The 23592-nt window shown below is 39.6% G+C and overlaps 2 protein-coding genes and 1 non-coding gene across 4 annotated transcripts in view; 2 read left to right on the plus strand and 1 right to left on the minus strand.

Annotated features, from left to right (window-relative positions):
- The window catches only part of MACROD2 (mono-ADP ribosylhydrolase 2), a 2078532-nt gene extending 2072595 nt beyond the window's left edge, over nucleotides 1–5937 (minus strand). The window contains exon 1 of one of the 2 annotated variants that reach the window (XM_012474868.3): nucleotides 5708–5937. In XM_012474868.3, coding sequence (XP_012330291.2) covers nucleotides 5708–5753 — 46 coding nt within the window. In that variant the 5' untranslated portion in view covers nucleotides 5754–5937. The remainder of the gene's footprint in view (nucleotides 1–5707) is intronic. The other variant, XM_064377970.1, reaches the window with a different exon arrangement.
- Nucleotides 5938–6256: 319 nt separating this feature from the next.
- The window catches only part of SEL1L2 (SEL1L2 adaptor subunit of SYVN1 ubiquitin ligase), a 127057-nt gene continuing 109721 nt past the window's right edge, over nucleotides 6257–23592 (plus strand). The window contains exons 1-2 of the mRNA XM_064372255.1: nucleotides 6257–6338; nucleotides 10533–10811. Of these exons, the coding sequence (XP_064228325.1) occupies nucleotides 10754–10811 (58 nt within the window). The 5' untranslated portion in view covers nucleotides 6257–6338; nucleotides 10533–10753. The remainder of the gene's footprint in view (nucleotides 6339–10532; nucleotides 10812–23592) is intronic.
- LOC135276324 (U6 spliceosomal RNA) lies at nucleotides 19163–19265 on the plus strand. Its single transcript, XR_010343888.1, has one exon. It is a non-coding gene; the product is annotated as a U6 spliceosomal RNA (small nuclear RNA).

Genomic DNA, 23592 nt, shown 5'->3' on the forward strand with positions numbered 1-23592 from the left:
ACATTCGATGCCATTTATAAAGAACTCATTATGTGCTAGAAGTTACTTCACATGTAAATCTCATTAAAATAATCTTCCTAAAAATAAAATTGATAGTATTATTATCCCAATTTTGCAGATAGGGAAATGAAGCACAGCAAACTAAGCTGCCCAAAGCAAGAGATCTTTCGGGAAGCGAAAATTAAAATTCAGACAGACATCTCCATTAGTCAAAGACTACACCCTATGTTATTTATTCCACTGTACTACACTACGTTCTCATGAAAACACCCCCAAAAATGTAATATGTATGCTGATTCATGGAGGACAGGAAGAGTGTTACATGAAGAAGTAAAAAGAACATTTCAGACTAACAAAACAATGTAAACAAAGGAGCTATGAATACTATAACTAAATGAAACTGTAAGATATGGTATGAGAAGAGGAATGGCCACAGAAGTGAAAAGTAGCCAGAACAAAGTAAAACAAAACTGTATAGGGATTTGTACACCCTAGGAAGCAGTTTAACCTTTATCCTATAGACTACTAATATTGAAAGTTGATGATGCATATCCCAGATAGCATATAAAACAACCCACTAGGACACAGGAAAACATGTAAAAAGTTCTATTTACATTTGTTTTTAACCTAAACAAGGAAGAAATATTTACCAATATTCAATGTATAAACTGACACTGGCATTCTCACTCTGTATGTCAGTTGTCATGTCTCACATACTGTACCAATGGTCTCCACAATGCAGAGAGAGAGACAGTTATTTATCATACTCTCCAATTCTCTTTTAGTGTATCACAAGGTACTGCAATTTAGGTAAATGGATTTAGGGACAGTTAGTATCTAGTTTAAGGTAATTGAACCTTACAAAATAACCACTTTAAAAGATTATTTCACAGAAATAAACTGCAGAAGTATTAATGTAAGCACAAGTGAAAATGAGGAACCAATATTTTTCCCACTCCTGTAACTAAAACTTCAGACACACTGGGAGACCAAAAATAAAGATATATATATACTTTTTTTTTTTTGAGACGAAGTCTCACTCTGTCGCCCAGGCTGGAGTGCAGTGGCACGATCTCAGCTCACTGCAACCTCCGCCTCCCAGGTTCAAGCGATTCTCCTGCTTCAGCTTCCTGAACAGCTGGGACTACAGGCACATGCCAACAGGCCCAGCTAATTTTTGTATTTTTTAGTAGAAACAGGGTTTCATCATATCAGACAGGCTGGTTTCAAACTTCTGACCTCATGATCCACCCGCTTCGGCCACCCAAAGTGCTGGGATTACAAGCATGAGCCAATGAGCCTGGCCAAAATAAGATATCTTAGTCAGAGGTGACATATTCACACAAATTGAGTTTAAAGTACCTATAGGACACTCAAGAAGTTGAAATCAAGAATCTGGAAATTTGAAGAGTGGTCTAGCCTAGAGATTTTAGAAATTATAACCTAAACTTCTAGTCCTAAAGAAAAAAGAAGAGGGAACGGAAGGGAGCATCAAACCTCAAAATACAGTATTTAGGAAGTGGGCACAAACAGGAAAACAATACAATAAATCTTAGTTGTCACCAGGGGTACAAGTTCCTAGTAATGTGAAAACATTCAGGAAACAGTTTTAATCAAAATTCTAGAAAAAGGGAAATACCATCAACTGCTACAGGAAGGTCAGAAAAAGTGAAAATTACTTAGCCATTAACCTGCTTTTATCAATGTGGTTACCAACAGCATGGAAAAGAGGAAATGTGGTTAACAGAGAGCCCTGTTTGGGTTCTAATGTAAATCGTGCAAATCTGTGTGATCTTGGGTAAGTTACTTAAACCTCTTTACGTTTCAGTTTCCCTTTGAGGTAAGTAGGTAGGTTATCATTCCCAACTTAAAGATAAGAAAACTAAAAACGATCGGTCAAATAACTTACCTAATATCCCACAGCTAATTAAGCAGTATAAGTAGGATTCAAATCCAGGCAACTGGTATTTAAAGCTCTTAACCTCACAATATTCTACCTTATACAGTTTCCTACCTCATAGGGTTGTTGTGAGAATTAAGTAAGATTATCCAGCCCGGCACAGTGGCTCACGCCTATAATCCCAGCACTTTGGGAGGCTGAGGCGGGTGGATCACGAGGTCAAGAGATCGAGACCATCCATCCTGTTCAACAAGGTGAAACCCTGTCTCTACTAAAAATACAAAAATTATCTGGGCATGGTGGCGCGTGCCTGTAATCCCAGCTACTCAGGAGGCTGAGGCAGGAGAATTGCCTGAACCCAGGAGGCAGAGGTTGCGGTAAGCTGAGATCGCGCCATTGCACTCCAGCCTGGGTAACAAGAGCGAAACTCCATCTCAAAAAAAAAAAAAAAAAAAAAAAAAAGATTATCCATGTAAACTACTAAGACTAGTACTGAGCATATAAATGGGGCTTAAATATTAACTATTCTTATATGAATACTATCATGATTGTTACTACTGAATGACTTCAGAAACATTCGTTTCATTAGAATGTAATGGAAATCCAGTAGACTATGAAAGACTGAGCAAAAGAAGTAAAGTGAGAACAGCAACTCCAAGGTGAAGCCCTATGAAAGAAAAGTGACTCTAAGGTAAAAGATAACCGAGCACTGTTACAGGCAATAGAGAAGAACCTGAAGACACCAAGAAATTAAACATACTCAAGAGAGAATACATGATGGTGTAAGAACTCAAAGAATACAAGATAGGGGATAAAGAGCGCAAGCAGAAAGGTTAATTTTACACACAAGGAAGAAAAGTGCTTCCTCTAAGAACAAAGTCAAAAGGACATGTAAAGGAACAGAACAATGAGACTACAGAAGAGGATGTTAGGGCTGTTTACATTACATGGCATTTATTTTCTCTTTGAATTAAAAAGACAAAGTCAATTGTTTAGTATGGGGGATAGGGTCTTGGGAGAATTAGAAACTTAAGAGAATGGTTAATTTAGAATTATCACATAAAGACAGAAAAGGGAGATGACTAGCAGTATGCCAAAGCAGTACTAAAAAAGCTCAGATCACAAATAAAAAATTATTACAATATTACTGAGCAGGTGAAAAGACATTATGAAGCAACTTACAGTTTCTGTAAATGTCAAAAGGTACATACAGAAATGCAACCGGGCCTCTGTTGCTCCATTTATTTAAAAGTTGAAGTGTGAACACTTAAAACAAAAACGAAATCAATTTAAGACAAAACAATGAAATAAGTTGCAATACTTGAAAATGCACATTAAGTGGTTCTGAATTAGGACTCAAAATACTAGATCAAAAATGTTTATTTAAACATATGTGATCTTCAGAACTCCTTAATTACTTGTTTAAACAATGAAACAAACTGAAGGCCACAAATATGCACTTTTTGTCATTTCATAAAACTTTTCTTTAAAGAATGCTTCACCTTTACAATGAATCCTTTCTTTGTGAACCAAGCACATAAGTAGGCAGATCTACTTATTAAATGGTATACTGAGTTAAAAATATGTTTATAGAATGCCTTGACATTTCAATGAGGTAAGTAAGCCTTCCTTTAGCTTTAAAGGACAGTTGCAAAAATACTATATCCAGCTCCCCAGTGGGATGAAAGGAAAAAGGTCATGCATCCCATCAGCTTCTCTAATACTAACTGTGGTACTAGAAATCCTTAGCTCCTCCTTGGGGGTATAATATATATTTTTACATTTAAATATTCAAAACATAGACATCCTGAAAAAAAAACACTGAGACATGCATTAAATTCTTCAAATCACCGTAATCTTTTAACATTAAACTTCATGCCAAAATAACTTAGTTTTAGATAATTACTTTGTTAACTGCCTTAATTGTGCATTTGCTTACTTAGAAAAAAATTGGTTATATCTTCTCCATTATTAACAGAAATAGAAGAAAAGAAATCAAGACATTAAAAAAGATTCTTAAATGCCTGCTGGTCACAGTCCAACTGTGTAGATGCTAAATGAAGGAAACATTATAATGGTATTATTACTTGAGGAACCTTGTTTTTCTATTATGACAGAAAAATAGTTCTTAAGTACTCACTATAATTTCATCAATGATTCATGTTAGTGAAAACAATGTCTATGTCTTCCACTGTTTTGCCCTCATGAGCATCAATAATACACAGCTAACATTTCAATATCATCAATAAATATGGGCATAAATGATTTTTCAATGCTCACAAGGTAAACCCTTATTGAACGTACGTTGAAACTAAAGTAACTACTACTGAAAAAATGAAGCAAAATTATTTTACACTACTATATCAGGCTATTATTCTCGACAGCATTTGTTTTATGACACCAGAAGTGTTAGCTCTCTATATGCCCATAATTATTAAAACATAATGAAATGATTAAACTTTCAGTATTTTTAAAGACCATTTTAATTGTGTTGTTCAGTTAACTCTTCCTGCAGTAAATTTGAAAAAAATCCCTTCCTCATGCCTTTGTTCATGCAATGTAGAAGCAGATCAAGGATTCCTTTTACACATTAATTCTCTTTCTTACCTCCACTATTTGGCCTTCATGTTCACAAAGGCCACGACTTGCAATAAAATTCTACAGGTCTTAACGAAATATTAACAAGGAAATCAACTTTCTACCTAGTCACACTATATCCTCTGTAACAATGAGGTACCCAGGAGAAATGTGCACTACTACCCTCAACAGACCTCACCCTTGCTATACAGGTTTTAGTGTATTTCAGCAATAGGAGTGCAAGAAGTTTTTGCTGCGTTTCTGTAAATAGCTAAAGAATGAAAAGGAAAGGGATGTGAAAATGAGGGTGAAAAAACGCCAGAGACACTCCAGTTAGAATTATCTAACTGTGATAGGGTAAGGGGGAGATCTTGAGGGGAGAGGCTGGATCGCACACTTCAGTTTCTTAAAGAATCAGTGCCACTGTCAATCTAAAAGATTTGGATAAACCTTCATATGCACAAAATTCAGAGATGGGTTCATTCACAGTGATATTAGTCACATAATCTTACTCCGAGCAACTTCATCCCATGAATGGGGATGGAATATCGAGAAACACATTGTTGGGAGAAAAGCTCATTCAGACTTCTCTGAAGGCACTTATCCTCATGGGCAACAAGCTCGTTTTAGGACTGCCCTAGAGTTCCAGGTTTCAAAAAGTCATGCAGCGGCGTTGAAAGAGGAAGACCCGGACAAGGGGTAAACACCCGATGGTAAGGACACTTTGCCATTTCAGGGTTGGGGGGACAGAGGCGAGGAGGAAAGGAATGAGGGTGCAGGGAGGAGGGGCTCAGAGGCACAGCTGCAGCTGCAGCCTGAGCGCCCGCCGGCGGGCACGTGTCCGCGGGACACCCGGACCGACAGTACCCAAGTCCCAGCTGAGAGGCACAAGAACTTGTGCCGCCCCGGGACTGCCCACCTGGGAGGTCCCCGCTGCGAGCAAGGCGAACGCAGCACCGCCTCGGGAGAAGGTGACCGAGCACCGAGGGCGGCAGAGGGGCGTGCGCCCACACGTGTGCGAGCTGCAGGTGCCCGGGGGCGGCGCGTGCACGCCGGAGTGCGCGCGCGTGTGCGCGTGTGTACACACGGACACCGGAGGGAGGCGGCACCGGCCGGGAGGGCGCGAGGCAGGAGCTCGGACGGAGGGCGCCGCGGCACACACACAGCCTGACCCCCGCCCCCACCCCAACCCCCACCGCCCGCACCCCCAGAACTCGACGGGCCGGTTACCTTTCTCCTCTCTCCACACCTTTTTCTTCTTGTTGCTGGGGTACATGTTGCCGTGGGGGTGGCTGGCTTTAAGCTGCAAGTTCCCCAGGCTCACGGGCAAACAGGGTGTGTGTGGAGTGGGAGGGGCGGGAGGGGGCACTGGGGAGGGAAAAAGTGAAAAAGGCTCCGCGTGCTGCGCTGCTCGCCGCTCGCCGCTCTCCAGTCGCCGCCCTCCTCCCTCAGCCCGCGCTTGGCTCCGGCTCCCACCCGCCTCAGCCCCGCGGCCGCCGCCACAGCAGCACCTCAGAGCCTGTCAACTAGGTCACGCCTCGCGCTAACCTAACACCCGCGCAGGCCCCGCCTCCCAGCCGCTAGGCAACGCCGCCTCCCATTGGCTGCACGGCCCGCCGCTCTCCGCGTTCTAGCCAAGGCGCGCCCCAACTTGGGCCCCAGGGCGCACGCGCAGGCGCAGGCTCCGGCCCGACGCGGAGGACGTTAGGGAGCTGGAACGGGCGGAGCCAGGGAGCGCGAGGGCCGGAGCTGGCCTCGCGACGGAGGCGGGGCATGAAGCAGACGCCTAGGAGGAGCAGGAGGTGAACCGCACTTTCTGCTGGCCTCATGGACGACTTGAGGGCGTGGCCTGTAAGGCCAGGTGAGAGAGTGAGCAAAAGCCGCCTCAGGGACGTAGAGAATGTACTATTGGGAGGTGAAGACTTGAGGGCGTGGCCTGTAGGTCCAGGTGACAGAGTGGGCAAAAGCCGCATCAGGGACGTGGAGGATGGGAGGAGGCCAAGGGTCAGCACGAATTGTCCGTGCTCACAACAACTGCCCCGTTGGTGAGGATTTTTACCAGTTAATCTGATGTTGTCTTCTGTGTGGGCAAATAAAAAAGACCAAAAGAAGTGAAAGTGTTGGGAAATGGTTCCACACCATATGCAGTTGGCTCCTCAAACTTGTAGTGAAAATTACAAATTTCATTGGAATTTGGTGAAGTTTAGAAAGAACAAATGTAGACTGGGATACTCAAGACAGTATTCAGAACCAAGAAGTTGCAGACAACCAAAATGTTATGTTAGAAACACGTCTTACATCAAAACAAATCGAAATGCTTGTTAAACAGAGCCAAATGGTCTTACTTTATTCTTCCAATTGTGTAAAGTTAAGACGCATGTCCAAAAACCTGGCTTGATTCTGGATAATACTAACCCGGCAGGTTCTGCAAATCCAGTTCACTGAAGTCCACTCCCCCCAAATTTCTTGTGATTCTATATATCAGATCATCCTCAACGCTAATTGAGTAGATGTGGTAAATCCACATTTATTTGGCAGTTTCGGTACTGTGTTATATGTATTGGGCAAATAATTGTTTGGAACACATTTTTTAAAAAATAGAAGAGAAAAGGAAGAAAGGAGGTGGCCCCAATAAGAATTGTAAAGAATGGAATATTTTTAGTAGTTGGACACTCGCCTAAGGATGATTCACAACATGGTAAGGTAATTTTTGTGTTTTGGTTTTTTTGAGACAGAGTTTCACTCTTGTCATTCAGGCTGGAGGGCAATGGCTCCATCTCAAATCACTGCGACCTCCACCTGCCAGGTTCAAGCAATTCTCCTGCCTCAGCCTCCAGAGTAGCTGGAATTACAGCCATGTGCCACCATGCCTGGCTAATTTTGTATTTTCTAGTAAACATGGGATTTCATCATGGTGGTCAGGCTGGTCTTGAACTCCTGACCTCAAGTGATCCCAAAGTGCTGGGATTACAGGTGAGTCACCATGCCCAGCCTATTTTTCTTTTAATGCTGTGAAATACGTAAAAAATGGATTCGGGAGAAATAAAGAAGGCTTCAAGAAGGAAGTGACATTTGAGCTAGTAATAAAAATATGTACTTATTTATTGGCACTAGAAATAGAAAGAGGTATTTGATTAGAGACATTACCAAGGAAGAATAAATAAAACCTGATAATGAAATAAATTTTGAGAAAAAGGTGAGGAGAAAAGCATTTCATAGGATGGGTAAGGTGGCAAATAGCAATATTAATATTAAGCCATGCAGGAGCAGTTGCAGATTTTGTAGGAAGGATATTGACTTCTTATATAGAAATGTGAAAAGTGCTGGGCACAGTGGCTCACGCCTGTAATCCTAGCACTTTGGGAGGCTGAGGCAGGCGGATCACAAGATCAGGAGTTCGAGACCAGCCTGACCAACTTAGTGAAACCCCATCTCTACTAAAAAAAAACAAAAAAGTATCCAGGTGTGGTGGCAGGTGCCTGTTATCCCAGCCCCTCGGGAGGCTTAGGCAGGGGAATCGCTTGAACCCGGGAGGTGGAGATGGCAGTGAGCGGAGATTGAGCCACTGCACTCCAGCCTGGACAACAAGTGCGAGACTGTCTCAAAAAACAGTATGCAGAGGGCATTTGTTCCAGCATTTAGTATTAATCACTCTGACAAAATACCATTATCATTCAAAAGTGTTAAATATTTAACATCCCTGAAGTACCTGAAATGTTCCTGGTACCAAACTGAACTCATGCTCCTTCTCCCAGTTTTCCCTATCTCTTTGAATGGCTCCATTACCCATTTAGTTGAAAAATCTAGAAACCTAAGCACTATCCCTGATACCTCTTATAACTTCACTTTCACATCGAATGGGTTGCCATACCCATGCAATTTTATTGAGTAGTCTGTATAAGTCTGGAATCACTCTACTTTCCAATAGCATTGCAGTAAACTTAGTCTGAATTTAACTGGACTATTGCAAAGACTTCCTAAGTGGCATTCATACCCACTTTTGCACCTCTTCTGTCCATTGTCTACACTGCATCTAGGGATATCTTGTCATGAGTGATCACATCTTCTCACTTCTGTAAGTCATTCAATGACTTTCTGGTGGTCTGTACTATGGACTGACTTACGTGCCTCCAAAATTCATATGTCGAACCCCTAACCTCCAGTGCAACTAAATCTGGAGATAAGATCTAAGGAAGTAATTAAAGTTAAATGAAGTCATAAGAGTGAATGAGGCTAATAGGACTGAGGCCTTATAAGAAGAAAGAGATCTCTTTCACTCTCTCCCTGCATCCCCTTTCCCTGCTATGTGAAGACACAGCAGGAAGGTAGCCATCTGCAAGCAGGAAGAAGGCCCTCACCAGAAACCTGGTCTCAGATTTCTAGCCATCAGAACAGTGAGAAAATTAACTTCTGCTGTGTAGAGTCACCCAGTCTATATTATTTTGTTGCAGTAGCCTAAGCTGACTGATACAGTCTTTTTATAACAAAGTAATAAGAATGGAGTGACTATCACCTATTAATCCAGTCTTATTTTATACTATGCTCCACTGCCACCCCCATTCCCCAGTCTCTGGTTCCAGCCATACCAAACCATAGAGCATTTCATGTTCTGGGACACCACAAAACCTTTTAACATGTTCATTGCAACACTTGGGACATGATTTATTTAGCTGACCCACTCTCATTCTTCATATTACAGTTTAAACATCACTCCCTAGCAAAGCCTTCCCTGACTCTGACCCCACCTGACCTTTGTCCTGTTTCCTCTTACATGCCTTCATTGATCATTGATTTTCCTATAAAGCAGTTTAGGTTTGTTGTTGTTGTTTTGAGATGGAGTCTCGTTCTGTCGCTCAAGCTGGAGTGCAGTGGTGTAATCTCTGCTCACTGTAACCTCCACCCCCCAGGCCCTCGTCCCCAGGATTCAAGCGCTTCTCATGCCTCAGCCTCCTAAGTACCTGGGACTACAGGTGCCCAGCACCACACCCGGCTAATTTTTGTGTTTTTAGTAAAGACAGGGTTTTGCCATGTTGGCCAGCCTGGTCTCCAACTACTGGCCTCAAGTGATCCACCTGCCTCAGGCTCCCAAAGAGCTGGGATTACAGGCGTGAGCCACCATGCCTGGCAGACATTAAGGATCTTGAGAGAGAAAGAGATTGTCCCAGATCATGTTGGTGGGCCCTAAATGTAATCACAAGTATATTTATAAGAGGAGGACAAAAGGAGATTAAATTACAGAAGGCAAGTGATGACTGAGCAGAGACTGAAATGATGTGGCCACAAATCAAGGAATGCTGGCAGCCATTTAGGAGCTGAACATTTCCAGGCCAAGAATGGATTCTTCCCTGGAGCCTCCAGAAGGAGCTAGCCTTGTCTTTGATTTTAGCCCTGTAAGAATCATTTTGGAATTCTGGTCTCTAGAACTATGAGAGAATAAATTTCTGTTGTTTTAACCCATGAAGTTTGTGGTAATTTTTTACCACAGCAATGGGAAACTAATAAAAAGAGTAAAACTGTAAATTCAAGACAATAAAATGTCTATGTCTGAAGTAATTACCTGGACACGCTGTAAAAGTTGGATTTTTTTGTAGGCATAATTTCTCAACTAGCTCTGTGCCTTGGATATTTTTAATATTTATATGTTTTCCCTAAATATTCATTTTGGTTTATCGTAGCTTTAAAGGTATCCACTTGTGAAATGTCTGTTTAAACAGTCTTTGTTTGCCTTTGTTCCAGTAAATCCTCAGCAGTTTCTAACTTAAAAATAGGATAAAGGTTTTCATCCAGATTGGGAACAAAGCAGAGTTGGCCCATTGTTTCTTGTCCACCATAGCCTAGAGATGTCAACTTAAAGGATGATGTCAGATCATTTCATGTACTTAATTGTGTTTTTACGTAAGTGTAGTTCATACCTCTAGAGGCAACATAAAAATAAGAACTTCCAGCACCTCTGAACAAAGTTGAATATGTGGACACATACAAGTTGGATTTCTAGTCCCTTCGTTTCATATTAGAGAGTCACCCCTATTTATTCTAGCCTACTCTTTGTCTTCAGCCAGAGGAATAGCAGTGGATCCTTCCCACAGCCTACAATCTCCAGCAGCTGCCTTCATTCCAGCTTGAAAGGAATTCCCTGGCAGCCCATTGGCCCAAGAGTAAGGAAATGGTTGCTTAGCAACTGACTTCTGCCCCCCCACAGCCCTGAGAAGAGGCGCTCTTGGGCCAACCACCTAGTTTCTGCCTGTGCTACAGTGAAGAGGAGCTGCTTGAGAGAAGATGAAGCCCTTGTCTCTGTTAATAGGGATATTGATAATTCTTGCGGTCACAATTAAAAGTAAGTCTTTTGTCCTTACAGTCCTTTATGAGGGTCTTTTCTCTTTGCTCAAACAGCAATAAGGGTAGAAGCCAATTAAAAGATTAGAAGTAACTTTACTATATCCCTAACACCATTTTTGTACAAGTATTTTTAAATGTCCAGTAAGAAGAATAGATGGTAATGATACTCTCACTTGGGACAATGCATAGGAAGCATCGGGGGAATGGGGACAGAACAAATCTCTGAGAAAAGCACTACAGTAATTGTTATAAAGTAGCGATATTTACGACAAGTTGTTAAGTGTTATTAAATCTAGAATATTATGAAGTTCTAGTTCCAAGACTTTAAAGGAAAAATATAGAATTCAAAGAGTGTGAAAGATCTATAAACATGTTCTTTTAAAATATTTACACAATAACAATTTCAAAGTTTCATTGTTTCCTAAATACCTACTATCTGAAAATGGAAGTTGTTTTCCAATCTTGTTTCTTTGGCCATTTTTTTGAGTTACTTTTTACCCAATCCTGATATCATAATGTGCTCATGAAGAGAATTCGGCACTCTCACTGCCATGGCCCAAGTTCAATTCCCTGTCAAAGAAAAAGAAGAAATATTTGGATTTATCCCAGAAATGTAAAATTGATTTAGCATCCATAAATTAATCAATATGACCCAATCACATCAAGATAATAAAAGACAAAGATCACAGTCATTCTAATCCAGTAAAAGCATTTGACAAAATTCAACACCCTTTGTGATAAAAATGTGTGACAAACTAAGAATAGAAGGAAACTTTATCACCCTGATACAAGATACCAAAAAACCCAAAGCTACCATATTTAATGGTGAAAGACTGGATGCTTTACTCCTAACATCAGATGTCCACTTTTGCCATTTCTATTCAACATTGTACTAGAAGTTCTAGCCATGGCAATTACACAAGAAACAGAAGTATCATGTCATCAGTGAATACAGATCATTTTCCTGATAATTAGCGATATTGAACATTTTCTCCTTTATCTGTTGACCATTTGTATGTCTTCTTTCTAGAAATGTCTGTTCAGGTCCTTTGACCATTTTTTAATCAAGTTATTTGTTTTCTTGCTATTAAGTTGAATTTCTTATATATTTTAGATATTAGTCCTTTATCAAATGTTTGGTTTGCAAATATTTTCTCCCAATTCATGGGTTGTCTGTTCAATCTATTGTTTTCTTTCTTGTGCAGATTTTTAGTTTGATGCAATTCTATTTGTCTATTTTCACTTTTGTTGCTTGTGCTTTTTGGGGTTATATTTAAGAAATCACTACTGGCCAGGCACAGAGGCTTACTCCTGTAATCTCAGCACTTTGGGAGGCCAAGGTGGGCAGATCACAAGGTGAAGAGAAAAATTAACTGGGCGTGGTGGCACACGCCTGTAGTCCCAGCTACTCAGAAGTCTGAGGCAGGAGAATCACTTGAACCTGGGAGGCAGAGGCTGCAGTGAGCTGAGATAGCACCACTGCACTCCAGCCTGGACGACAGAGTGAGACTGTCTCAAAAAAACAAAACAAAACAAAACAAAACAAAACAAAAAAGAAATCACTCTCTACCATTGATAGCCGTCTGCCAGGCCAATGTTGTGAGGCTTTTCCTCTATATTTTTTTATTAGTAGTTTTAGAGTTTCTGGTCTTATGTTTAAGCCTGTTTAAATTTTTTTGAAATGACAAAGTGACTGGGTTTATTTGTAAGTAACTAGGTTCAATTTTCTTTCATTGTGCCAATATGTGGCCTAACCCCGAGATTAAGTGCCAGTTTCAGGAAAATAAAGTTATAGTTGTGTACAGCCTTGAATGTATGACTTCTGAATATTTTTTCTTTTGTTTTTAGTTGATATATAATCATTGCACATATTAATGGGATGCAGTGATACTTCAGTACATATATACAATGTGTAATGATCAAATCAGAGTTATTAACATAGCCATCACCTCAAACATTTATCATTTCTTTGTGTTGTGAACATTCAAAATCTTCTCTTCTAGCTTTTCCAAAATATGCAATATGTTATTAACCGTATTTATCCTACAGTACCATAAAATACTAGAACTTATTTCTCCCATCTAGCTGTATTTTTATATCGATTAACCAACTTCTCCCTATCCTCCCCTCTTCCTATCCTTTTATTCTCTAATAACCGCAATTCTATTCTATTATTTATATGAGCTCAATTCTTTCAGCTTCCACATGAGTGAGAAAATGTGATATTTGTCTTTCTGTGCCTGACATTTCACTTAGCATTATGTCCTGTGGGCTAATCCATGTTGCACAAATGACATGATTGCATTTTTTCTTTTGTTTATTTTCCTTTTTTTTTTCAGACTGAGTCTCACTCTGTTACCCAGTCTGGAGTGCAGTTGCCCGATCTCAGCATCCTACATTCAAGCGATTCTCATGCCCCAGCCTCCTGAGTATCTGGAATCACAGGCGTGCGCAATCACGCCTGGCTAATTTTTGTATTCTTAGTATAGACTGGGTTTTGCCATGTTGGCCAGGCTGGTCTCAAATTCCTGACCTCAAGTGATCCACCCACCTCAGCATCCCAAAGTGCTGGGATTACAGGAGTGAGCCATCATGCCTGCTGATCTCATGGTTTTTCATCAATTTCATTCTTTTTCATGGCTGAATAATAGTTCATTGTGTATATATACGCCAATTTTTTTATCCATTTATCTGTTGATGAATATTTAAGTCAATTTCATATCTTGGTTATTGTGAATAGTGCTGAAACAGACATGGGGGTTTAGGTATCTCTTCAATATGCTGATTTCCTTTTCTTTGGATAAATAGTAGTAGGATTGATGGATCATATGGTAATTCTATTTTCAGTTTTTTGGGAAACCTCTATACTACTTTCCATGATGGCTGTACCAATTTACATTCCACCAACAGTGTTTAAATGTTCCCTTTTCTCCGCATCCTTGACAGCATTTCTTAATTTTCGTCTTTTTAATAATAGAGCCACTCTATTGTGTTTAAGTTTTCAGTATATTTTGAGCTGATTTTTGTATGTGTTGTGAGATAAGGGTCCAATTTCATTCTTCTGCAAGTGGACATACAGTTTTCCCAACACTAATTGTTAAAGATAGTGTCCTTTCCTCATTGTGTGTTCTTGGCACCTTTGTTGAAAATCAATTGACCATAAATACATAAGTTTACTTCTGAGTGCTCTATCCTGTTCTGTTGATCAATGTGTCTGTTGATTTTTTTGGTTTTTGTTTTTTGGTTTTTTTTTTTTTATATGGAGTCTCTCACTGTTGCCTGGGCTGGAGTGCAGTGGCACAATCTTGGGCTAGAATGCAGTTTGTGTGTTCTCGGCTCACTGCAGCCTCTGCCTCCCGGATTCAAGCAATTCTCCTGCCTCAGCTGCTCGAGTAACTGGGATTACAGGTGCCCACCACCATGTGTGGCTAATTTTTTTTTTTTTGTATTTTTAATAGAGACAGGGTTTCTCTATGTTGCCCAGGCTGGTCTCAGACTCCTGACATCCACCCACCTTGGCCTCACAAAGTGCCAGAATTACAGACGTGAGCCACTGCACCCGGCCCAATGTGTCTGTTTTTAGGCCAATACCATGCTGTTTTGATTACTATAGATTTGTAATGTATTTTGAAGTCAAGTAGTGTGATGTCTTTAGCTTTGCTCCTTTTGCTCAATATCGTTTTGGCTATTTGGGGTCTTTTGTAGTTCCACACAAAATTTATGGCTGTTTTTTTCTATTTCTGTGAAAAATGACTTGGGATTTTGCTAGAGATTATACTGAATCTGTAGATTACTTTGGGTAATACAGACGTTTTCACGATATTAGTTTTTCCAATCCACTAATATAAGATACCTTTTTATTTATTTATGATACCTTGAATTTCTTTCATCAGTGTTTTATAATTTTTAGTATACAGATCTAAAAGGTTTCTATATCAACCAATTACTACTACTCTCTGGATCTATTCAGTAGGATAGCACTTATTGGAGAGAGGACAGCCCTCGGCCTGGGGAGTGGTAGGGGAACAGACCCCCTTGCCAGACCCATAAATTCTCATGCATCAGCTTTATCTCAGCTTCACTGAGGAACTCCATGACATGTTCTTTTTGTCTGCCAGGAATCACTCTTCCCAATTCCACTCTATTTTTTTTTTTTTTTGCATATAAGTGTTCATAAGTCTCTCCCATTTTGTGTATATCCAAGAATTTTCTCTGCCAGTAATAGCCCTCTACCCGCTTCTGATGAATCCCAAGATCTATCCCCCCATCAATTGAAACCGCTTTCTCAAAGAACACCAACAGCTCATTGATTACCAATCCAGTGGCTTCTTGCTGTTCTTTCTCCTAGACCTCTGTGCACCATGCTACATTATTCACCAATTTCTCTTTCCCTCTTCCTCTGTAGAGCCATCTCAGGCTCTTTCACTGGCTTGTCTTCCTCAATTCTCCTTTTGAATGTTGTGCCCAAGATTCAGGGCTTGGCTTTCTTGCTCTTCGTATTCTATGCTTCTTGCTCTCACCCAAATTCCACAGCTTTGTTTACATATGTGTCTATATCTCAGACCCTCCTTCTAATCTCTAGATGTGCATGTGCAGCTATTTGATAGTCATGAACAATGTATGCAGATTCCTTAAATCAACATTTATTCTCAAAGTTACTTCCTCCTGTGTTTTCTTCTTGTTAATGGTGTCAACTATCCTTCCCTGCAAACCTTGTTCTCAAGTACTCCAAATTGCATGATCATACAGTTCTAATCCCCTAAATAACATTTAATTAAGTGATTTTGCAGATAAGACTGAGGCCCACCATAGTGAAATTGCTTCCCCCAGGTCATCCTGCAAAGCTAAATCTAGAACCGGAATCTCCTAATCGTTCATATTTATTCATTCCCTTATTCTTTTACTAATTCCTGTCAATTCTACATTCTCAGAGGTTTTCCCATCTATGCATTTTCACTGTCTCAATTTAAAATCTCATTTTAGTATCTTTTAACTACACTAATGCACTTCTAACTTGCTTTTCTCTTATCCACATACACTACTGCCAGAAATAATATTCCTCAACTTCAAATCTAATCATGATGTTCTCCTGCTGAGACATCCACTTTATATAGAATAAAGTTCTAACATCTTGTCCAGTAGTCAAAATCCTATGTAATTAGATCCTAGCTTCCTTTCTATTTTGTCTTAGCTACACACTTATTTTATTTTAAACAATTCAAACTGTTATCAGCTATTCAGTATACCTAGCTAAATCTCCCACCTCCATGTCTTTCTCAATCTGTTCTGCAGATGGTCTGTCGACAGGGATGGTCTGTCGACAGGGATGGTCTATCGACAGGGATGGTCTGTCATCCAATTTTCTTCCCCATCACCACCATAAATCTAAAGCATAGTATCTTGTTCATCTTTTAAGGTCTATCTCAAATTCTACTTCCTCTTTAAAAAACAAACAAGCAAAAGCCTTTGTGGCTCATACCTATAATCTCAGCAGTTTGGGACTTTGAGGGCTGAAGGATCTCTTGAGCTCGGGAATTAAAGACTAGCCTTGGCAACACAGTAAGACCCTGTCTCTATAAACAAAAAACAAAACAAAACTTTCCCAACCCCTTCCTCATAGCACATTGTGCCTTTATTGTCCTATGCATCAAAGTCTCTTGAGTTAGTTTTTAACTCTCTTAGCAGATTGCTAACTATATGAATAAAGAGATTGTGTTTTACTTGCCTTTTAGATCTTCTCTAGTTCATTGCAGAACTTGACATTTAGTAAATGCTCAAAATCACTTGTAAAATTAAATAGTAATTAACATCCATATAATGCTAAAATCTGTAAAATACACTCTCAAAACCTGTAGGTCATTCAAATGTTTTTATCATTCTAAATTTATGGATATTTAAAACTCTGAAGAACAGAATTTAGTAAGACCTGAATTCTCTGGTGGAAATCAAAGGTTTTTACTCCATATTACCTCTGTTATTCTAAGTCTGAATTCTCCAAAGGACTGTGCTGGGTATTTTCCTCATAATTATATTTACTTGCTTCAGGCTGTTTGTGCATACTATCAAATAGCCAGATGAAAAATTAAAAATTCAATCAATCATCCAAATATTTTAAAATGTAATATACATGTGTTTGCTTTCATATAGAACAAACAGCCAGGTGATTGATTGAGCTATTTGGTTTTCAACCAGTTGTTTTGGCAGTATGATTATTATATAAACTCCAACAGTGACATTTTATCAGTTTTTTTGTAGATTTTCTAATTTTACTTGATTCTTCCATTTATTAACTATAGTCATCTAGTCTTATTTATATCATTTATCAGGCAATGAAACATGGTAGGCAGAAAAACTGGTTCTTAAGATTTCTTTAAGCCTGTCCCCACAGACTTGGAACCAAGATTATAATGTTGGGATTGAAGAGAATATTCTGAGATTGGATAAAGTGATTTATACCCTGCAGCTTCCATGATTGAGAGATTTGGGGAGAAAAAAACAAAAACTCATTAACTCTGGAAACAAGCAGGAGTCCCTCTGATGAAAAAGAAATCATCAGGAAATCCCAAGAGACAAAATGATAGGTGAAATTGAACTGAAAGGGAAAACCTTTGCCCAAAATGTGCAAAAGAGAATACCGCTAGGAAAGATGGTATGAGTAGGTTCAGGGGAAAAAAAAGGAAGGAGCCCTGGTGCAGTGGCTCACGCCGATAATCCCAGCACTTCCAGAGGCCGAGGCAGGGGGATCACCTGAGGTTGGGAGTCTGGCCAACATGATGAGACCCTGTCTGTACTAAAAATACTAACATTAGCCAGGCATGGTGGTGGGTACCTGTAATGTCAGCTACTTGGAGACTGAGGCACGAGAATCTCTTGAACGCAGGAGGTGGAGGTTGCAGTGAGCTAAGATCCAGCCTGGGCGACAGAGTGAGACTCAGTAAAAAAGAAAAGAAAAGGAAAAGAGAAAAAAAGAAAAGAGAAGAGAAGAGAAGAGAAAAAAAAGCAGTAGGAGCAGCCTAGCAGTTCTGACACCTGTTCCCCTCCCAACTGCCACTACCACTGTATGCAGAGGAAAGGGCAAGACTTATGAAAGGCTAGGTTACTAGGTTGTAGGACCAACCCTCCCACTGAAATACATGTAAAATACAAACTTCTTAAATGCATCAAAAAGTTGAGAAGGCAGTGAACTACAAGATAAAAAAAAAAACAAAAAAACAACAAAAAAATACCTAGAGAAGGCCAGGCGCGGTGACTCACGCCTGTAATCCCAGCACTTTGGGAAACTGAGGCAGGCAGATCACAAGGTCAAGAGATTGAGACCATCCAGGCCAACATGTTGAAACCCCATCTCTACTAAAAAATACAAAAAAAAAAATTATGGGTGTGGTGGCGCGCGCCTGTAGTTCCAACTACTCGGGAGGCTGAAGCAAGAAAATTGCTTGAACCTGGGAGGCGGAGGTTGCAGTGAGCAGAGATCATGCCACTGCACTCCAGCCTGGTGCCTGGTGACAGAGTGAGACTCTGTCTCAAAAAAAAAAAAACCAAAAAAAACAAACCTAGAGAAAATCTAGACTCTAGAGAAGTAAGCACAGTGCCCCTGAACGAGGCCCGGACTTGTCCCATCCTGGTCCCAACCTGAACATCAAAGCAGCTTTTGCCCCTATGCTAGACAAGTGTAGACTTTGGTTTTAATGGCCACACAAAGAGGATAGAATCCAATACTCAAGACCCATCCAAGTTGAGAAGTCTAATAAGAGACCTTTTCCACATTAACCTGGGACCAGAAAATGCTATACTCTTAAAACTACCCACCCCCTCCCGAGTCCGGGGATCTATAGGACTTAACACTTAGCAGAGCAAATAGAAAAGGATAAAGAAAAATATATCTCTGAGAAGTTGTGTGGGCATGGGCCAGCCCTCACAGCTTGGGTTTACATTGCTTAGGGATTCCCAGGTACCCCAAGCCTAGAACTAGATCTAAGATTAGATCTAGGAACCTAGGTTAAACGTCAGGAAACTGGCAAAAGTAAATTCATGTTTTCTCCATGGAAAGACAACTTCATCATAGGCCTCAAAGAATCCACTCAGGTAAAGTTCACAGTACACAGTCAAAAATAAGTGCAAAAGGAGATAAGTCACCGTAAGATGGGAGCATCTGTGGTCGGCATTTGTGCCAGAGATACAAAATGCTGCTGCAAATGGCTGGTGATATTGATGGAGTCTCTATTCCTAGAACATTAGCTCCTGTTACACTCTGATAACACACCCTGCAATACTGGTAGAAAGCTGAGGCAATTCATTATAGCATTCACAGATTAACAGGGAAAATCCAAGCCTAACATGACATTAGAACTCAGCAGTGCTTACATCTCCTTCAACTTGAACAATTCAGAGAATATTAGTATGGCCCCTGCACAAAGATGACCCACAAATTTGTGAGGCATTCCATATTTTTAAAAAAACAAACATTTGAAGAGTTTAAAACATAAAATACCACAATATGTATTTAGAGAGGTTACTTTATCCATGAAATAATAACAAGCTTTAATGTAAGAAAAAATAAGATATTTTAGGAACGAAATATCTGATAGCAAAAGTAAAAACATTAAGGCTGAATAGCAAAATTGTCATAGCTGAAGAGCAACCAGGATGCTCAAGATCAAACTGAGAAATTCTCTCAGATCATAATACAAAGAGACAGGGAGATGGAGATGATAAGTATCAAATAAAGGTTAAGGCACTTGGAGGATACCTCCAAACATTACAATATCCATATCATAGGATTTCCAAAAAGAGAAAATAGAAATCAGAGGAAAAATAAATCAAATAAAATTCCCTAGATATGAAAAAAGACTCAAGTTTTTACATTAAGGCCCACTTTGTGCCAAGCAAGAAGACTGGGAAAGACCCATTCTAGAAAATACTGGTAAAATTTTTGTACTTTATGGATAATGAGAAAATCCTAAAAGCTTCTAAAGAGAAAAACATGTTATTTACAAACAAAAAGCACCCTCTTGACTTCAGATTCTTTAGCTACATTAAGTATAAGACATTAGAGAAATATTTTCTAAAATACTGAACTGAAAATGATTTTGAACTTAGAATTCTGTAATCTGACAGTCAGACAAGTGTAATGACATTTTCAAACATGAGACATTTTCAGACATGAATGGATTCAGAAAATTTATCTCCCACAAACCCTAGCTGAAATAATAGCTAGAAGACATGCTCCAGCAAAACGAAAAATGAATCCAAGAGATGACTGGAAGTCAGTGGTAAGCCAAGTAACCTTTAAGACTTAGGATAAATCTAAATAAAGGTTCATTTCATCTTTTAGAAACACAACAATCACCAAGATTTATTTTTTAAAATCCTTTTCACAGTAGCAACAAATATTATAAAATAGCTAGGAATAAATTTAATGAAAGTGGAGTAAAATACCCAAGGAATAAAAATTAAAATTTATCTGGAGAACATTAAACAAAGAAACCTGAATAAATTAAAGCTGTACATCTGAATGAATCTGTGTTGTAAATATGCCAAGGTTTTGTAAATTAACATGTAAATCCAACACAATACCAGTCAAAATATCAACAGATTTCTAAATGAATCTAACAAGCTTATTCTAAAATTCACCTAGAAAAGAAATTATGCTGGAATTCCCAAGGTAAGTTTCATAAGGAGGAACATGGAGGGTGTGTGTGTGTGTGTGTGTCTGTATGTGTGTCCCCACACAGAGAGGTTCCTGCTCAACCAGATAGTAAAATATGCAGTTATGAATATACAGTAATTAGGGTATCACCAGAAGAATAGAGGAGTAAATCAGGAAAATAAAACAGAAAGTTAAAAAATGGACCAATGGCTGGGCGTGGTGGCTCACACCTGTAATCCTAGCACTTTGCGAGGCTGAGGAGGGTGGATCACGAGATCAAGAGATTGAGATCATCCTGGCCAACATGGTGAAACCATGTCTCTACTAAAAATACAAAAATTAGCAGGATGTGGTGGCGTGCGCCTGTAGTCCCAGCTACTCGGGAGGCTGAGGCAGGAGAATCGCTTAAAACCGGGAGGCAGAGGTGCAGTGAGCAGAGTTCACGGCACTGCACTCCAGCCTGGGGACAGAGTAAGACCCTGTCAAAAAAAAAAAAAAAAAAGGGACCAGTGTATGAATAAGAATTTAGTACCTGAAAAGAGATTTTTCAATGCAATAGAAAGAGATGAATTATAATGAATGCTAGTGAATTGTCCATTCATTTAGAAGAAAATGATAGATCTCTCTTCATAGGAATCACAAAAATAATTCCAGATGGATTAAAAATGTAAATTGTAGCAGGGCAAAGTAGCTCATGCCTGTAATCCCAGCACTTTGGGAGGCTGAGGTGGGTGGATTGCCTGCACTCAGGAGTTTGAGACTAGGCTGGGCAACATGGCGAAACCTTATCTCTACTAAAACACACACACACACACACACACACACACACACACACAATTAGCCAGCTGTGGTGGCACATGCTGTGGTCCCAACTACTCAGGAGGCTGAGGTGGATCACTTGAGCCTAGGGGGTGAAGGTTGCAGTGAGCCAAGATTGTGCCACTGCACTTCAGCCTAGATGACAGAGTGAGAACCCATTTCAAACAAAACAAAACAAAACAAAAAAGTACATGTAAAAGCAAAACTATAAAAATAGTTTAAGGAAATACATGAGAATATACATTCAAATGCTTGATAAGAAAACCTTCTTGAACAAAACACAAACAAAAAGGTTATAAGTAAGGAAAGAATTGATAATTTTCACTGCATCAGGATTTAAGACCTCTACAGTGAAAAGAACACAAAATACAGTTAAAAGGCTGAAAACAGACTGAAGAATGTATTTACAACACACACACCAAATCAAATAACATCCAGAAAACAAGAATTTCTAAATAGTTTTTTAAAGCCTAATAGTTCCTTAGAGAGGAAATATAAATGCTCCCAAATGCTCTCCAGTCTTGTCGGCCTGGCTGGAGTGCAATGTTGCGATCTCGGCTCACTGCAACCTCCGCCTCCTGGGTTCAAGGGATTCTCTTGTCTCAGCCTCCCGAGTAACTGAGACTACAGGTGGCTGCCACCATGCCCGGCTAATTTTTGTGTTTCTAGCAGAGATGGGGTTTCATCATGTTGGCCAGGCTGGTCTTGACCTCCTGACTTCAGTTGATCTGCTCGTCTCCGCTTCCCAAACTGCTGGAATTACAGGCGTGAGCCACCATGCCTGACTGTGGCACTATTATATATAACATACATATACTGTGTGTGGAAGTAGAGTAGCTTTTTGGTATGCCAATTTGGTATTATCTATTAATATTAAACATGAGCATACTACCTCTCATTTACTTCTTGTTTTGTCCACCCTAGCAAACCATACATGTTTCATAGGAAACATGTTAAAGGTTATCCCTTTCAGTATTGTTTGCCATGACAAAATTATTTCAAACATCATAAATATCTATCCATATTTAGTAATTAAATGACAACCACTGTTTTAGAGACAACTGTCTTCTAACCTTGAGATTCTGGATTTTATTTCACAGCATGTCAGAAATCGTCAAGAACATGATTGGCAAATAATTCTGACACTAAAACACAATTTCTATTTTCTACATTCGATGTATGTTGAACGTTACCTCAAGTGCTTACAGTATCAAGGTTACTAGATATTTCTAAGATCACATGCATAATTTTACATTTTATACATTTGTATAAAAATGTACCAAAATATTTAAAAATACAAAAACCTTAAGAATTTTCTACATAGTTATTCCCTGTGTTGGTTAATTTATGGTACCATATAAAGTACCTATCTTTTTTGGAGTGGGGGGGCAGAATCTTGCCCTGTCACACAGGCTGCAGTGCAGTGGCTCAATCTTGGCTCACTGCACCATCAACCTCCCAGGTTCAAGCGATTCTCCTGCCTCAGCCTCCTGAGTAGCTGGGATTACAGGCGCACCAGGCATGCACACCATGCCTGGCTAAGTTTGTATTTTTAGTAGAGATGGGGTTTTACCATGTTGGCCAGGTTGATCTTGAACCCCTGACCTCAAGTGATCCACCTGCCTTGGCCTACCAAAGTGCTAGGATTGTAGGTGTGAGCTACCACACCCGGCCTAAAGTACCTATCTTTAAACCTCTGTTGTTTTTAATTCTCATTGCATCAATTATTTAAATAATACTTTTAATTACTCCAAATTATACTGTGGTAATATCAGGTGATTCTACATGATGCAACCAACAATCATTTTGATTGCTGGAGACGACAAGACATAGTACTTATTAGTGCCTTGCGCAAAATCAGTTAGTACATCCATTTACAAAGGGGACTAAGACTAGAACTGAAGACTTCTGAATCATATTACCTGCTCTACTGATAATCCATATTTCTTTATTCCTAAAGAAAGATACACTGATAATGAAAGAACAGAAGAACTGGCTCTAAGAATTCTAAACCTGCTTTGAAACTAGTTCTTCTAATATTTAGGGTAAATCATCTACATCTGGTTGCCTAAAGTAATTGCTCAATTACTTCTCCAGGTTCAGTCCATCAGTCATACATATGTAAATACATATAAACTTAAGCACCCTAAATCCAGTCAGCACATTCCCAAATTTGTAATGGTTTAATGGTGAAGCAGTGTGGATGAAAAGTCCAGCTCGGAAAAAAAAAAGGAATAATAATATTACACTCATGTGCTACCTCTGTTTTTTTAAATAGCATATTATATAAAGATTAAAAACTAATACAACT

The sequence above is a fragment of the Aotus nancymaae genome, unplaced genomic scaffold (genome assembly GCF_030222135.1).
Source record: "Aotus nancymaae isolate 86718 unplaced genomic scaffold, 86718_ANA_hifiasm-v0.15.2.pri h1tg000001l, whole genome shotgun sequence".
NCBI classification, from domain to species: domain Eukaryota; kingdom Metazoa; phylum Chordata; class Mammalia; order Primates; family Aotidae; genus Aotus; species Aotus nancymaae.